The 16,614-nt window shown below is 36.3% G+C and overlaps 1 protein-coding gene across 2 annotated transcripts in view; it reads left to right on the top strand.

The window, feature by feature from the left end:
* ADK (adenosine kinase) overlaps window positions 1–16,614 on the top strand; it is a 272,423-nt gene that overhangs the window by 22,801 nt on the left and 233,008 nt on the right. For both annotated transcript variants that reach the window (XM_041473499.1, XM_041473508.1), the window contains exon 3: window positions 11,246–11,299. In XM_041473499.1, coding sequence (XP_041329433.1) covers window positions 11,246–11,299 — 54 coding nt within the window. The remainder of the gene's footprint in view (window positions 1–11,245; window positions 11,300–16,614) is intronic.

Here is a 16,614-nt window from a genome sequence, read left to right as displayed (position 1 = left end):
CTGGGTTTTATTTTTTTAAATAACAGAAACTTCCCACTGGTGGGAAGGTAGGCAATAAAGATTACTGACATTAGGCTGTCACTGTAGTCTGAAAGTGTACAGTCAACTTTCTCCTTTAGAAATTAAACTATACCCAAATTAACTTCCAGACCACTCCAAGTAAAGGTCTCACCTGTGAATATTAAGTTAAGCCTGGTGTCCTATCTGGCTTCAGGCTAGCATACCTTTTCTGGTCTGTGTCGACACAAGAGCTACAGTTACAAATGTAAATCTTCTGATTTCTGCCATTATTATTTCCCAGCAAAAGTGACAAAGTCTTCCAGAATCTCTCATCTCCTGACAGTTTACTTTGTATAGTTACTGTGTAGACAAGAGATCAAAACCTTTCCCCAAATATGATTGCAGTAACTCCCATTTTTGCCAGATTATCTTCTGGTGTGTTTCACTGAAGCTGTTTTAAAATGTGCTTGTGATGTTATATGCAGCAGTGTTAAACAACAGCCAAAGTTCTAAACAGAATCGTCAGGACGTGTCAAGTTCTGTATGTAATTCTACAGCCAGTCCTAATTCTACAAACACTCACCTAGGCCTAAAGTGACAGGAACTGTCCAAATACCTCAGTCAGTCTCTTTCCTCTGCCAAACCCTTGCATGTCTGGACTTGATGCTGCAGGTAGCACTGTGGGTGAAGAATTAATATATACTGAGCAGTGTCTTGAGGCAAAAGGGAGGAACAGTTCTCCCCAGAAAGAGTAATTGCAGTTCTCGGTATGCCCCAGTGGCAACAGAGCAAGGATTTAATCTCTCAAGAACACTTCCCTAAATCTCCGTCTTGGTATTGCTTATTCATTTTTCAGGGTAAAATCAAAATTTTCAGTGCAGTAAAAAAGCCTTTTTTTTGCCATTTTCCACATGCTACTTTTTCCCAGAAAGCTGATGACTTTATTGGCTTGAATATGTTCCTTGAGCATGGCTGATATTTCACAGTAGCTGTAACATTTATTTGTAGCTTTCTGTTTGCCCTAAACAGTGTTAAAAATAATTTTAGAGAAGGCAAATTAAGGTACGTGAATTCCCTGACAATTATCTAAGTTTCTGTAAGCTGGACTATCCTGTATTAAGCTCTTGGGTGCAGAGACAGGTGATGAGAGAGATGTAGCTTTTGACAGCGCTGAGACTCATTTAGGTTGCAGTAATAATATGAAGTCAGTACTTTAGCCTGGCCTGTCACAAGCAAAAGCACATTGATAAAGTTGTCTAACAGGAAAATGGAACACATTTTAAACTATATTTTGTTAAGAAATAAGAGAGGTTTTAACTGATATGTAAGACCTGCTGTTAGTTTCCTTATAATTTCTAAATGGGAACAATGTGGATTTTATTAAATATACACCAGTCTTTTTCTGTGTCTCCCTATGAATGATAAGGTCAATTTTTAGCATTTTGAAGACAGTTAAATATTTAATATCAATCAAGATTTAATACAGTCTCAGAACTTTCAGTTCCTTCCTTTTGGAGGATTTTATTGCTTGAAGGTAATATTCTGGGCTGACTTGGTGGTTTGTGAGGTCTTCACTGACGAATAAATGTCGTTTGCTCTGTCTTAATTGATTTTTATTGATGTGGCATTTGTTTCTTTGTACTAGAGATACTAAAATAATTGTATTTTAGAGATTCTGTTTTCATTTGTTCTTTTGGGAGACAGAAATAGTACAGATCTAATATGGGGACAGAGTTGTAATTCAGTTATGAAATGCACTTTGTGTTAATGGAGCCCAGCATGGTCCTATGTTTGCAGTGTAATGTTACTGTCTTTGTTAGTGTATCCAGAGTATTAACCTGTATTTTATTGTAGGTATAGAGCCTTTTGAAGTTCATCCCCATGGCTTTTTATAAGTCTGCCTTCTCTGAGAAGACTATGAAAAGTGTGTTTTCAAGAGTAAATTGAGTAGCTGGCAGTACTATTCATATATGGCAAACAGGGAGTCTTTATTTAGACTAAACCATCAATATTTAGAAGAATTATATCAATCTGAGGGTCACGTGAACAACCACACTACTGTGCCTTCTCTGAATTAGATATATACGTGTGTGTATATATATGAAATGCTCAAAGCAGAGCTCCTCATGGAGCAAGTATTTGGGGATTTTCAGTACTAGTGATGACAGGATCTGTTGTAGAGCTGGTACAAGTTTGTCTGAACAATACATTTTAAACTGATAATAGCAAATAATTGTGGGTAACTAGGAAAAGAAAAGGAACCCTTCCATTTAGATTATGTACATGTTAATTTAGTTGGTGTTTTTCAGTAAGTTTAATGCAAGTAAAACTTTAAGAGATGATTGTGGAAACTAGTTTGTGTTTATAATCAAAATGAATTAAACTGCATATGAGTGTTAATTTCTGAGGAAATTTTTTCTGTTTGAAGAAAATAGGTATGTAAATGTTAGATCATTTCAGAACAAGAACAATGCAAGAACTAGGAAGACTAAAGAAGTGGCTTAAAATATTTGAGGCTCAGAGGAATAATAGTAATGGAGTATGTTAAGAGTTCAGTCTGTAAGGAGAATACCTATAGTTCTGCACAAATTGAATTAACATTTTATCCCTTGATAAAGTTACTAAAGGTCAACAAAATGTATTTCTATTGGTACAATGAGTCTAGAATTCAGAGTACCAATTTTTTAAAAATGTCCAGAGTGCGTACAGCTTTTAAAAAGGTACTTGTAGTCAGAAAAATGATTTTTAGTTATAATTTTTAAAGCATCTATATCTCTATACAGCATGTGTTTAGCTGTCCTAAATTTTTAGCTCCTTAGTTTGTAGTTAAGGAAACTGTTTTGACAAGGGCACTTCTATATGCTTAAGTCCAGAGTGATAGGGCTGACCCTATTAAATGATCATAGATTTTCGCAGTCTGGTGATTAACAGGCTTTGAACTTTCCTGGCTTTCTTAATCCCTTTTAATCATTTAAACCTATTATTGTTTTGACTTCAATTTCAAAAGCCCTTTAAATCTGTCTTACAATATTAATAGCTGATTAAAGTCCTGATTTCCACCCATATTATCAGTGGGGCGTCTTACCTTACTGCACTGAATAATTCAGAAGCAACTAGGAAAATACTGATCAAGGGTGAAAGAAAAAAAAAAACATCAGAAAAACTGGACATAGTAATTTTTATATTCAAAGTAGTGATCATATCCATGCGTTAAGTGGGGGAAACAAAATTTATGCTTTAATTTATAACATGAATAACTGTATTTCTTTTTTCTTTTAGGTTTCAGTAGTGTCCTTTTAAGCTAATTCTGTGTTGACATTTAAATCCATAATCCATCTTTCACAATAAGTAATGTGTTAAAAAAAATCTGCTAATATTTTTTGAATTCCTTTCACTCAGAAATTCCAACTTTTTTTTTTCTGAAGAAGAGAGGTTTGTGTAGGGAGTCAAATAAGCAGCCAAATAAGACTGCAGTCATAACAGTGGATAGGAACTGAGTAAAAAGGAAAACACTAGAAATTTGCTGCAAGTGGTCTCCAAGGAGGTCCTTAATTCTCTCAGCTCTGACATATCTATTCCCATAGCAAGATTTAAAGTCGGGAATTTTTTTTAAATGGAGTGCCCAGTACCTGTGGTTTGAGTTGCAGTTAATTTTTTCCCTAAGCAGATGCTTTTGTTTAGTTAAGCAGTGCAGTTCTCTGCCAGTTAATTTACTTGCCCTTTCCCAAACTGAACTTGATTCTTTGTCACTGATAACTATGAATTTATTTCCTATTAAATACGAAGTAATTTATTTCTTCTGAAGTAATTTGTTTTCTACATTCTATAGAATTTAAGATGGAAGTATCTTAACCTTCTGTTGCTATTTTTTCAAGTCTCCTTCCCACTACCACTAGTGTGTGCTTTAATCCTATGTACATCTCTTCTTCTGAAGCTGAACACTTTAGCTTCAAGTTTTTCTGTTTGAAAATTGAAGAAAATGAAATAATTAGTGAGGCTGACAGCTCACTCTGTGGTCTTTTTGCTAAGTTTTGTTTTGTTTGTTTGCTTGTTCCTGTTTCTGTATTGTAGTTCATTGCTGTCTTAAATGCTTGGTGTGAGTTGGAAGCTCAGGTTGAATTAGTTGCAGTTCATAACACCTCATTTCCCCTCTCCCTAAGTTACTACTCTGGGGATGCCTTTAACCCCACCCTTATTTTTATGCTTTTAGTTTTCCTATTTGGCTTCACATGTGTCAGTATTTTGAACTCTTACTGTCTGCTAGAATGCTCTGTTGTCATGACATACCCGTGCCAGTCTCCTGTCATCTGTGGATTTCATCAGTAGCTTCTGTACTTAAGGCCAGACCACTCGTGGATGTGTGGCATAGTGTTGGGTCTAGCACTGATCCATGTTCAGTCTGATTTATGCATTCTCTCACAGTTCTAATATTTTCTCAAATAAATGTCTGAAAGGTGTTTTAAGCAGTTTCCTCTTTTGTTGGTATAAATGGACTCTTGCAAAACTTGGGGGTTTTTTCTGGAAGAAGGCTTTCTTTGGGATTGTATTGCTATTGTACAGTCTGTCTTTAATATTTCAGTTTTTCAGGGATGGCAATCTGGACTTTTATATTTGTCAACAAAGCAGTATCTATTCAGTAAGGAATTTTTCTGAAATGGTCTAGCCTGTTACAAGATCATCCTTAAGTAACAGTGAATAATGATGAGCTGTCACTGAACTCAGAAATTAGTGTAGAAAAGGTCTCTGTTTTGCTGTCAACTTGAGGCCAAGAAGGAATGTGAAAAGACAGGGAGGACCAGCTGCCCTGTTATAGAATAGGAGAGAGGGTAAAGAAGGGAAGAAACTTTGAGGGGATGGAGAATGTGGTGCATTTCAGATGGTGAAACTGGGAGACTAAGCAACAGTGGAATCTACAGGGGAAAAAATAGTAAATGTATCAAACTGGTGGAGTAAAAACACTTCAAGTCAGGCAAGACAGCGAGACTTTCAGAATATGAATCAAAGGCCTTTACTGTTTGGGCCTTTTTTTTTTTTAATAGAGGGAAAAAACATGTCTTAAATATTTGGACTAAGGTGCTTGTATCTGCCAGTTACAGAAAACTTTAGTTTGGTTTAGCTGGTTTCATCTGGTCCATGATGAATTGGGCTGCTAAACTTAGATACCAGCTGTGGTCTGGATTGTGGATTTTTTGTTTTTGTCTGGGTTTAGAAAATTCACAGCCCTAGAATCTGGTTTAGCAAGCTCAAAGTAATGATCCAAATATGTACAAGTCATGATACTCATGCTGTATTTGTGTGTGTGGGAAAGATTATTGGGCTAGTGGGAAGAGTCAGGCTACATTAGATTTAACTGAAATTTCTAAGCAGCTGTAGCCGTGTCAAAAATGTAGAAATACTTCAAGTGCTATTTTACTACTGTAGGAAAAGCAGTTTCCATACTGCTTTTTGATCTCTGTATAGATCAAGTCAGAAGAAATGGAGTTAGCACTTATGGCAGCATTACTTGTTCTGTCTGATAAACTGCAGATGGAACTTGAGAAACAGGCTGACCTTCTGTACCCATCCCCCATAAATCTGGGGCATTAGAAATATTTTGTGAGCTGGGCTCACTGTGTGCATTGGCTTGTAAATGCCCATGAGGATGCCCTGTTGTAGCAGGTTCACACATGGCTGTGTTCCTGACCTGAATGATCTCATGGGATGTGAGAACTGCATAGAAATCAGTCAATATACTCTGAAAAGGACATGGGAATGCAGTGTCCCAAAGATGCTTGTTCTAGTTTTGACAAGATTAGTAATTAAGAGAAAAAAAAGGACTGTGGTTCCTTTTTTTTTTTTTTTTTTAGACTACTGAAGGTAGCCTAAACATCACTTGGAAGTTGAAGTTAAAACAATTGCTGAATCATTCTTACGCAAACTTCTTTAGATTAATCTGAAATATAATAAGACTATAGGGAAATCCTTAAGGTTCCTTAATGACTTCTTTGAAAATTTATGAAGAAATGCTTCTGCTGAGCTCTGTCTTAACAGGTATCTTCTTTTATTGATGAAGCATAGGCTGGTATAAATAAAATCTACTTGTCTTGTCCAGTTAATGCAACCAACGGGGGTTAGGTGTCTGATGGAGAAATCACACTCTGTTCCTTTTTTTGATAAGTTTTCTGCAAAGTTCAAAGAACACATTGGAAATCTGCCCTTTCATTTATTGAATTTTTAATCAATCTGGGGAATACTTAAAGCAGTAAGTGCAGCAAAGCATGTCAAATACAATAAGCTTATGGAATAGCAAAGCCCAAGTGCATTTAAAGGTGAGCAAGGTTAGTCAGAGCCATGTACTGAGGCAAGAAGTTTGTATTTATTTGTACATCAACCAAAGCAGAGGAATGTCAGTGCAGATACATATTTAGGGCTTCCTGGAATGCTTTACTGTCCCAGCTTTGTGTCATGGAAATTGTTTAAATATAGGGGGTTTTTTGTTGACTACTCACATTGATGGTTAATGCTTAGAAAAATACTTTTATCTCTAGTGTCTTGTTCTTCACCAGTACTCTTGAAAGTAGTGAACAGAATATTACTGTTATACATAAGCAGTTGTTCATACATCCTTGTGGATGATCTGCAGTCCATCTTGGCTCTTCTGGCCCAAGCATATATATGTATGTGATTTTCATTTTGATATCTGTGCAATTATTATTTTTCGCTTAGATTGGTGGATTCAAGTCAAAAATTTTGAAAGGTGACTTAATTTTCAAGCTATGAAGATCTGTTGCCATTTTTTAAACCTGTTTGCTCATCACCAGTTTCATTTTGGGCTTTTGGACAGGTGAATTTTACCATCTTTTCAGGAAATTTTTGATAGAGTAGATCTGAACTTGATATATGTTCGGAGTTTATCAGCAGTGACTATTTTGTGCAGGCTGTGTTTTCTTTTTAATTTGGTTAAGACTTTGTGAAATTGGATGCTGAAAGGAACTGTGCCTTATGGCTGTTCGTTACTTTAAAAATATTTCTGTAAAAATGTTCACTACTTTCCAAGTATATGAATTTTCATTCTGTCTTGTATTAGAAGCTGGAAAAGAAAAAAATCCTGGAGTTGTAGCATTACTAGTTCATTAAATCATTAAAAATTGCTGAAGTTGAACTCGGAAGTTCTGCTATGCTCTAAAAAATGAAAAACAGGCATATAATAGAAATGATACATTTTGGCAGAAATTGAAATTGCGATTATAAGCTTGCAGGTAAATGCTAGGCAAGTTCTTCAATGTACCTGAAGAAGTGAAGAATATACCACCTTTTTTACCACTGTAACGAAATTAAATGTATTGGTCAGAGCTGTACTTCTAGCTGTTGGAGTAGATCTCTTCCAAGTGGCTGTAGCATTTTTTTTGTAGAGTATGTTTAGGTGTACTTAGAGCAGATTTCCTCAACATCATCTGACTCCCCAATACCATGTCCTCAGAATGCCTGCAATAGTCTGGGTCTTAATTTATTTCAAGGCTTATGGAGAGAAAAAAACATTTGAGAGTTCTATAGTTGTGAATTTATAATTAGTTGTGCCTTTGTTTATTGATGAAATACAGGCACATGAGATTGCTCATTTGTCCTGGTAAGTTAAATGTGTAAACATGTCTTTTTATAGGGTCAGAAAGAATACTATCTAAAAGAATTGTCTTGACACTGGAAAAGTTATTGTATTGCCCTGTGAAACTCACAATTGAAACTGTCATTAGAGGTGGGTGATAGAATTGTAGTTTCTGTTAGCACCTCTCTGTAGCTGGGACACTTAGCTTCGTTTAGAATAGGGTATCTTGGAGTGGCCATGTTACAATGACATCTAGAGGTTTCAACCAGGCTGGTATGGCTTAAGAAAGTTCATAAGGAGCTGAGTTAGGGTAAGAAGCAGCTCTCAGACCTGGCAGTCTTGCCCAGGGTGCAGTGGTGTGAGGGGCTGTCAGAAGCCATCAGCTGTGATGCTCAGAGGCCGGCTGTGCAGCCTGGTGTGCAGGGCAGCTGTGCAGCCCCGAGTGCAGGGCAGCTGTGTGCTGTGGGAATTGCTGCATTCCAACCCTTTGCTGCCCAGCTTCATGAACAGCTGCCATTCTGAAGGGGTGTCTGGAACACTGGCTACCCTTCCAATAGATTACATGTTTGTGAACATTTTGAACAGTGAACAGTTTGTGAAGGACAAATCAAAGGGCTTAAATGTATCATTTTTGAAAGGCACTGTAGTGTGTTCTGACACTTACCTACAGTCAGGCTGTAGACACTTTTGCATATTTTTACTCTTAAGACTCCTTTTTTTAAATAGGACCTCAAGCAGTGATGAAGAGACTATTAACATTTTAAAACTATCAGTGTTTGCTACTGGATAGTTGAAAAGAATAATAATTATTTTGTGTTCTAGGATGTGTTGAACTTTGAATTTCAGAGTAGAAAAGAATGAAGTTGTGATCACTCCTTTACTTACTTCCATAGCATATATATGGAAGCATATATATCTCTTCTACTCACTAGTTTAATATCAGGCAATTAAATCTATAATACCTACATAATTGGTTGTTCTGGTTGCTTAGAGAGTTTAGATGTCCTTATTTTAATTTTTTTGACTGCTTATCTTTGGCTTTGATTTTGCACTTAGTATTGTTAGCTCCTAAATGTTCTTTAGAGAAATTCTGACAAATCTAACCTTCATTAGTTAGGAAGACCCAACTGGTGCTTATCAATCTTGCCTATGAAGCACATGTTGGGAAGATATTACGTAAGCTGCTCACTGTGCTAGTTGCACATTTAAATTTATTAAATAGTTCAGCAGCTGTGTATGAAATATAATATAAATCTTAATGCATAAAGTACTCAAAAAAATTTGAACTCTACAAGCTTGTCCCTATGTGGGAAGTTTTTTTTGACAACTTGCTATCAAAGCAATGTCTTTAGGGATCAAGGAAGAATATTTTAAGAAAACTGTTTTCACAGTAAAAAAAAGGTGGTGGTGGTGAAAACGGTTGTGTAAGCTGAGATTCACCAAAGGAACCATTCTGCAAACCTAGGGGTATCAACTGTGTCCCTCCCAGCCCCTCTGTGGTATGTCAGTAACATAGCCCAAAATAACACATCTGTTGAACAGCATTCCCCTTATGTTACATGATTTCTGTAGTAGCTGACTTACTAGGCTGAGTAAGTAGCGACAGGTTTTATTTGTTTGAGTTTTTTCCCCTCTAAATAACTGTGGGGGTAAAATTGTGGTTAAAAAAAAAAGGTGTAGTTACAAATATTCTGTAAGCTTGAAAAGCTCAAAAATAGATTTTGTTTCTCAGCAGAGAAAATGGTATACTGTTGAAACTGAAGTAGTCTGACTACTGGTAGAGGAAAAGCAGGCAGCTTAATTTTTAATGAAGAATGTCTGTGACTTTCTGTGGCTATATTTGTTAATGGGCAAAATGATCCATTTGCAAAATGGATTGCATATTAGTGTATCTGTCTATGACAGATAAATCCTTTGGACAAAGACCTGATTTCATTTTAAGACAGATTGCAAGTTTCATAGGAAGTGATAATGTCCTTTCACTTCTGAAAGATGTTCCTTTTAAAATTTCCTGGTAACTCATTGTGTTTTCTCTGATACATGAGTATTTGCTATCAGTGAAACACGATAAATGGTGATATCAGGTAGGTGTAGCAGCATTATGAAGAGACTGGTATTGGGCTTGACCCTTTTTCGCTTAAGAAAAAGAGCCTGATGTAGTTGATTACAGAAAACATTAAGTTGGAAGTAAATGTAAGATCATAAGAGTAAAAATTGGTGTCTTAAAGACTGACAGGATGGTAAAGTATGAAGAAGATTTGGCAATTTAAACAGTGACCTGAATCTGTACAGGAAACCCTGCTTACCCTGAGTCAAACATGAGCCCTGCACTTGGAAGGAGAACATGGATGAACCACTGTATCCTGATTAGGAGTGTCTACACCGAGGATTTAACAGCAAAGTGGATAAATGGATTCAAGTCAGCATGATACTGTAGCAAATAACCTGGGGAAGTCTCTGTGTTTGTAAACAATAAAAATCAGTCAGTCAGTGTCTTGTATGTCTGAGTGCAGTGACCACTAGTGAGCTTGAAAATGTGTCCAGCATTGGTGCTTGCATTTTAAATGGATGCTGAAAATATGAGTTTCAGAGAGTATCATCAGAAAATGCTGTCAGGAATGGAGAAAGGATATTTTGCCTACTTGTTATAAACAAAAATAATTTTGCAAGATAGATTGAGTGCAGTTGTCGGTGACCAGAATCTTTCCTCAGGAGGAATAACTTACAGTTCTGCAGTTGTCTAGAGTAAGGAATAAAACCAGAGGACAAAGGGACAGTGGGAACATTCAGCAGTGTGATCAGATAGCTATTTGCAGTGTTGTCCAATGGACACTTGACTTCTAGCTGCTTACATTATGATTGATTGTCTTACAAATCAATCAACCAAAAAGCCCACCAAATACAAGAGAAAAAAATCAAACCCCACAGAATACTAGAGCAATTTATTTTGAGATGTCAGAAGATTTTACTCTGATGCAGAACAAAAGTGAGGTCACTCCTTAAGGGTTTTCCACCATGAGTGACAGTGCAGGCTGCAGCATGGCTGGCAGTAGGCTGTCCTGGCAGAGACTGCATTCTCTTTTCCCTCTGATCAGGCAGTGTTGGCAACCCATTCTGTTAAATCAACTATTAGGTTAAACTAGCAAACAAAGTTTCTTTCTCTCAAGCACTGGCTTTTATCAGAAGTTGCTTGTATGGACTGCAGAAGTTTCCCTAAATAGTCTGTTGTTAAAGTGTATTTTTTCCTGCAGAATAATTTTGATATTTATTTTAATAGTTTTTTTGGTACAGGGAGAAACACTACAGCCACATTTAGTGTTTCTATTGTCTGTAATCCTCCCTTTCATGTTTTGGCAAGTTATAAGATGAATGTATCGTTCATGGTATGAAGTGCAGTGATTTTTGGTAGATAGTGTCAGCCAAAGTATCCAGTAGAGTTTGAAGCCAAGATATAAAGCAAAATTTTGTGTGATGTTAAGTTTACTTTGATAAACACATTATAAATTTTTAGAAAGTTTTGTGACTGTTTGGAATACCTGTGGTATCTGAATCGACAAACACATAGTTTAATAATTTAAAACTGTAAAACTTCATTTTATGGTCATATTCTCACATGAGTAACTGCTTTGTGTTTTTTCTTTCTTTTTTTTTTTTTTCCTCAAGGTATGGGCTGAAGCCAAATGACCAAATTTTGGCAGAAGAGAAGCACAAAGAACTGTAAGCTTTTTTTGTGATGATATACATGCATGTTACCTATATACTCTTTAACGTATATCCATGTCTTATTGTTAAATACCTGAAGCAAAAATGTTACCTTTTGCTCTTTAGTGTTTAGTCTGCTGTAAATTGCAAAGTTTGTCTGAAGACTTTGTTACAACAAGAGATTAAAGAATATTGTTTAATTAATTTCTTTTAAAAATTCTTTAATTAACTGCAGTTGGTACTAATGCAATTTAAATACCCCATTTAAATGTTCATCCTAAATGCCTGTGTTTATTTCTAAATTAGATACAGATTTCTAGGATTACTTTCAAATTTCTTACTTTTAGGGTAGAGATAGTGGGGAATTTGGTCCATTTTGTGTTCATCTACATGCTTAGATATAAAAATAACACCCCTTTTTTTCCTTACTATTTTAAACTTTAGGCTCTTGCACATAACTCTCGTTTCCATTATTACATTAGCATTGTTTTGCATTATTTTGCATTATTTCATTATACACCCGAAAGACTTATGGAGTTTATCGTCGTGTAAGATAATGTACCTGTATCAGATGAATTCACATCTATAGCTATCAAGTTTTCCCATTAAATTTTGGATGTTTTTAGAAAGGTCAAATATTTCAAACACTAAAAATGTGTTCTGGTAACAAGGATTTAATTCCTCTGGGAAATATTTTTTTCCAAAAGCCTTAGTGATTTAATTACTAACCAAATGTCCCATGTTCTTTCAGAGGATAGAAAAATACATTTAACATTTAACTTAAGTTAGTCCATCATGGTAATGTACCTGTGACATTAAAACTACTTGAGCTCCAGGCAAGAGACAGGCAACGTCAGTTTCCTTTGATGAGTGATAAGATTGGTTTTATGCACAGCATAAAACACAGTGATAGAACACTTATGGACAGTATAGCTTTGATTAACCCATTAGCCCATTTTGGATGCTATGAGCTAGAAGTGTTAAAAGTACTGCAGAAAAAATGCAGAGGGGTTAAACACAAGGTAAATCACATGCAGGTCTGTATTTTGGACAGTACAAGTTGTACTGTGTACACAAGCTTTATTTGTTCAATAGATACTGATTAAACTGAGCCTTTTGATGTGAGATATTTCATTTGAAGTAGTTATCTTTCAGCTTTTTATTTTAGGTATATTGCATTTTAGTTAATTGCATGTTTGTTAGTGATATGTTTGCAGTATAGTCACTTCTTAAATGGAGGATTGAACTAATTTTATTAAAGTAGTTCTTTATTAAATTTTGTTTAATACAGAAAGTTCAGTAAAACTCAAGATTTACATGGATCAGCTGCAACAGAAGCCCTTCTTTGGTGTTTTGTTGTACACACTGCATTAGCTCCTGAGATGATTTATATGTTGTTGGGTATAATGAAAGAGGTTGAACATGCTTTTGCCACCGATCTTGTCGTCTTGAATGTCACTGGACGCTTGACCAGGGAAAAGCTCCTGTAGGTCAGTGTCACGTTGTTTTCAGGAGAGACCTTTGGAACATTTCTAATGCTGTGTACTCTTTTCCTTGGACCATGTGAACACAACAGATTGTGCATTGTTGAACTTCAGAGCACTTTCAGTCCTTCAAGCTAAATTCTCTGATTTAACTTACAGATGGGTTGTTAGACACTTAATTAACATTTTCTGATGTTTAAGTAGACCTTCATATTTAAAAGAAATGCCACTTGTAAAAAAACATAAAAGACAACTTACCACTAGGGTAACTGTTGCTGAAGTGATTATAAACTTATTTTTGGGTACAGTACCCTTATAATTAAGATATGCTTCTGACCCTGTTGTAATGTCTTTAAGTCAAATACAAAGTTAATTTCTACATATTACTGTTCAGTTCTAAAATCCTCCAACTTAAAATAATTTATCTTTCAGTCTTTGAAATGTCAGCAGCTTTCATAGTGTCTTCCCTAGTAGACTAAAGAAGACTTCCTTTTACATTCTTCATCTGAAATCCATCATGGTGATTTATCTGGCTGTGAAATGTCCTTCAGCTTCTCAGAGATACTTCAGTATAGCTGTTGTTCATAAAAATGTAAATTTTGTTCAGTAATGAATTCCTTACCTCCAAAGGTAACTGAGCCTGCTACCCTGACTTCGCTTGATCCTTTAGTCCTTGAGTTTTAGTTATCTAGAGAGAGAAGTACAGACACTAAGAGTGGCATTGGTTTACAGGCATGGCATCGTGCTTAGCTTCTATTTTAAACACTAAGGTATGAAAGATCACCTTTTTTTTTCCCTGCTTTCAATTCACTTCAACTGTAGCAGCCTTCTAAATTTGTCTTTTCATTTTGTGTACACTTCTTTTGTTCAACAGGAATTTATTAGCACTGAAGCTGTTAAGTTTGTGCATATATGCATTATTTTCAGAATTTAGCTGGAAATATCTACTCCTTCCCCACCCCAATCAACTTGTGAATGTACCTTATGAAGGGTGGAGGGTACTGTCCCACACCTCAACCTGTTTGCGTTAAAATTAGCAGATTAGTTAGAGCCATCAGCACTGGTGATCAAGCCAAGCCATGCCCATGTTGTAGGGAATCAGATGAGCAACACACTTGTTTTCAGTGGGAGTCTGCTGTTCTGCAGCGGGAATAACAAAGCTGGTATCTTCTGTTTGCATTGGTGTTTCACAAGGGATGTACGCGTTTGTGCTCAAGGGATGTCCTGCAGGTGTTTCCCACCTTCCCTAACACAGCTTATCCCCCTCAACTCTGAGTCCTGCAGGACTGCTAGGGAAACTCAGGTATAATAAAGTTGGAGAGGCCTTAATGTTGCATATATTTCTTCTCTTTCTGAGAACAGTAAAAAAATATAAACTCTGAGACAAACAAAAATATTTTTCCTGACCCTTTGTATGGGCCTTTTACAAGAGTTGTTTCTATTTTTAATACTCAGAATTGGCCTGATTTGCTTTAACTGAAGGTCATATTAGCAAGTATAGACTTGTGTATGCTGTTGCCTGGGCTGATATTTTTTATTTTTTTTTACTGTGGTTCCACATCAAAAGATTTTTAGCAGAATAGATTTAGGCTAGGTGCAGCCAGTGATGGGGTGTGATGCAAGTTGTCTTGATATTAAAGTAGGAATACTTCAATACAGAGTAGCAATACTTTAATACAGAGTTCATCTTCTGTGTAGGGTAGGTGTTGACAGAGGAGTTGCGTTTTCTTACTGATATTTTCTTTTACTAAACTAGGGGCTGTTAGCCAAATTTTGGTAGCTTGACTAGCTTGTATGAATACAGGCGACTGAAATATAGTCACTGTGAGTTTTAAAAACATTGTTTGGAATTCAGTAGTACCACTGAGTCTATAAGCAATGCTTCAGAACACTTCTTTTAGTGCAGCTTTGACTGACTGCTGGTTGAACAGTTTTATAAACTTCTATTTAAGCAGTTTTGGCTGTGATGAGACACTTTTGAAAGTTAGTTGAAGGAGAGAGTAAGAAATGTGGAATCCACGTTGTGTTTCTGATTTTTTAAGCTTTCATTTTTGAAAGATAAAGACCAAGAAGTGAGGAAGAAGATAAATATCAGCTTTCTTTCTCTTCAGTCAGTTTTTGATGTGTTGGTGAGAAGGGAGAGAGCAGATGTGTTGCTCTGCTGCAAGTTGGCTGAGGGCGATTCATTTAGCTGAGAGGGATTTCATTCTTACCTGCATACTTGCTATTTTTCATAGTGAAACTGAATGAGGGAGAGAGGGACTTTTAAATTTGAGGATGGCTGTTTGGGTGACTGATGGAGTTTTGATTTACCTGTAACATCTGGCAGGAGGTGATGTGTGCCTATTTTCTAGTTTTGCTTAGGCAATATTGATATTTAAGTGGTAGGGTCAATCTTGGAGTCATAATAGGGATGTTTGGGGATTACAGGGGGCCTCTGTTGCTTGGCAAAGAGTAGAGAAATGTCCCGCAGGGATTTAGAAGTAGTCTGGGTATGTCAGAGAGCTCGAGGATCTCAAAGGGATTAGAACCATGTCACAGGAATGTTGAAGAGCAGTTTCCTTGTATTTGGGGGCAGCGGGGCTACCCCGTGTTAGTCACTGCCTATCACAGTACTTCAATACAAAATCTAAGGGACTCGACCCCAAGCACAATTAGAGTGCAACGGTGTGTCATTGATAGTTTGCAGGGAGAGAGACCTGAATTCTGGGTCACCAGAGGGATGCAGCAGTCCTTCGAAGGCTTTTGCAAACAGCCGAGTGTTCTGTGCCACTAGAGGGGGCAGGTTGTCTTCGCTAACACCCGCAGCAATCCTTCCGTGCGTGTGTGGGGCTAAGGATTTGTCCCGTTGGGCTGAAGTCTCTCTAAAATGGTTTTTATCCATCCTCTTCCCCTCTAAAGCTAAAATATAGGGTAGAAAATTGTTTGTGTAAGAGAGAGTAAATAGAGAGAGTAAAATATCAGAAATATGAAGCTTTAAGTCTTTTATTGGCCTTCTCAACATATATTGCTGACAATATATGTGATTTGTATGGATGAGGTGATATATGAATCTGTCACAGCTGTTGAGCTACTTGATATAATATGCCGCGCTTGTAATTACATTTGAGTGGATTAATATATATTATGAAATATGATTTGGCAATGAATTAATGTGGAAAACTGTTATGGCAGTTATAACAAGGCACCCAGATTAATGGAAAAACCTGCCAGCTCCCACCTTTACACGACTTTATTTTAGATTTCTTCCTCTTTTTTTTTTATCAAGTATCATATTCACCTGCTTCCTGGTGTAGAGTTTCATCTGAAAACTTCAATAAAAATCTCTACTGTGCAACTGATACTGACTTTTACAAAATCAAATATTTTTAAAATTTTTACAGAGGAAAATTCTTAAAATTCTTCTTTTAATGAATAAATAGTAATTTAGAATGACTAGTTGCCACTTTTTCCCTAAGCAAATAAAGTTCTGTATATATTGACTCTGATTGTTCTATGACATGTAATTAAGCACTTATTTAATTAAACTTCCATTAAGTACTTGGGAATTCTGTAGAGTAAGAATCTGGATGACATGCTGTCAATATGTGAGAAACTTTTAAGGAATGAGCTTGATAGCTGGGAAGAGCTCTGTACTGATCTGGAATGTTTTCTTAATCCAGTTCCTTGAGTTGTTGGCTCCCTCTGTAGAAACTACTTTAAATTGCAGTTTGACTTCTCTAGAATTCTTTTATCGCTTCTGTGTATTATACACACACACATAAAAGCGTGAGTCAGATGTACAAAAATAATGATTTATGGTTAGCTACAGAATTTCTATACAGATTCCTCCCTCTTTATTTTTGC

The sequence above is a fragment of the Pyrgilauda ruficollis genome, unplaced genomic scaffold (genome assembly GCF_017590135.1).
Source record: "Pyrgilauda ruficollis isolate IOZ18807 unplaced genomic scaffold, ASM1759013v1 scaffold11, whole genome shotgun sequence".
Classification (NCBI taxonomy): Eukaryota; Metazoa; Chordata; class Aves; order Passeriformes; family Passeridae; genus Pyrgilauda; species Pyrgilauda ruficollis.
Note: the sequence above shows the minus strand (reverse complement) of the source record. Positions and strands in the feature narration are given on the sequence as shown.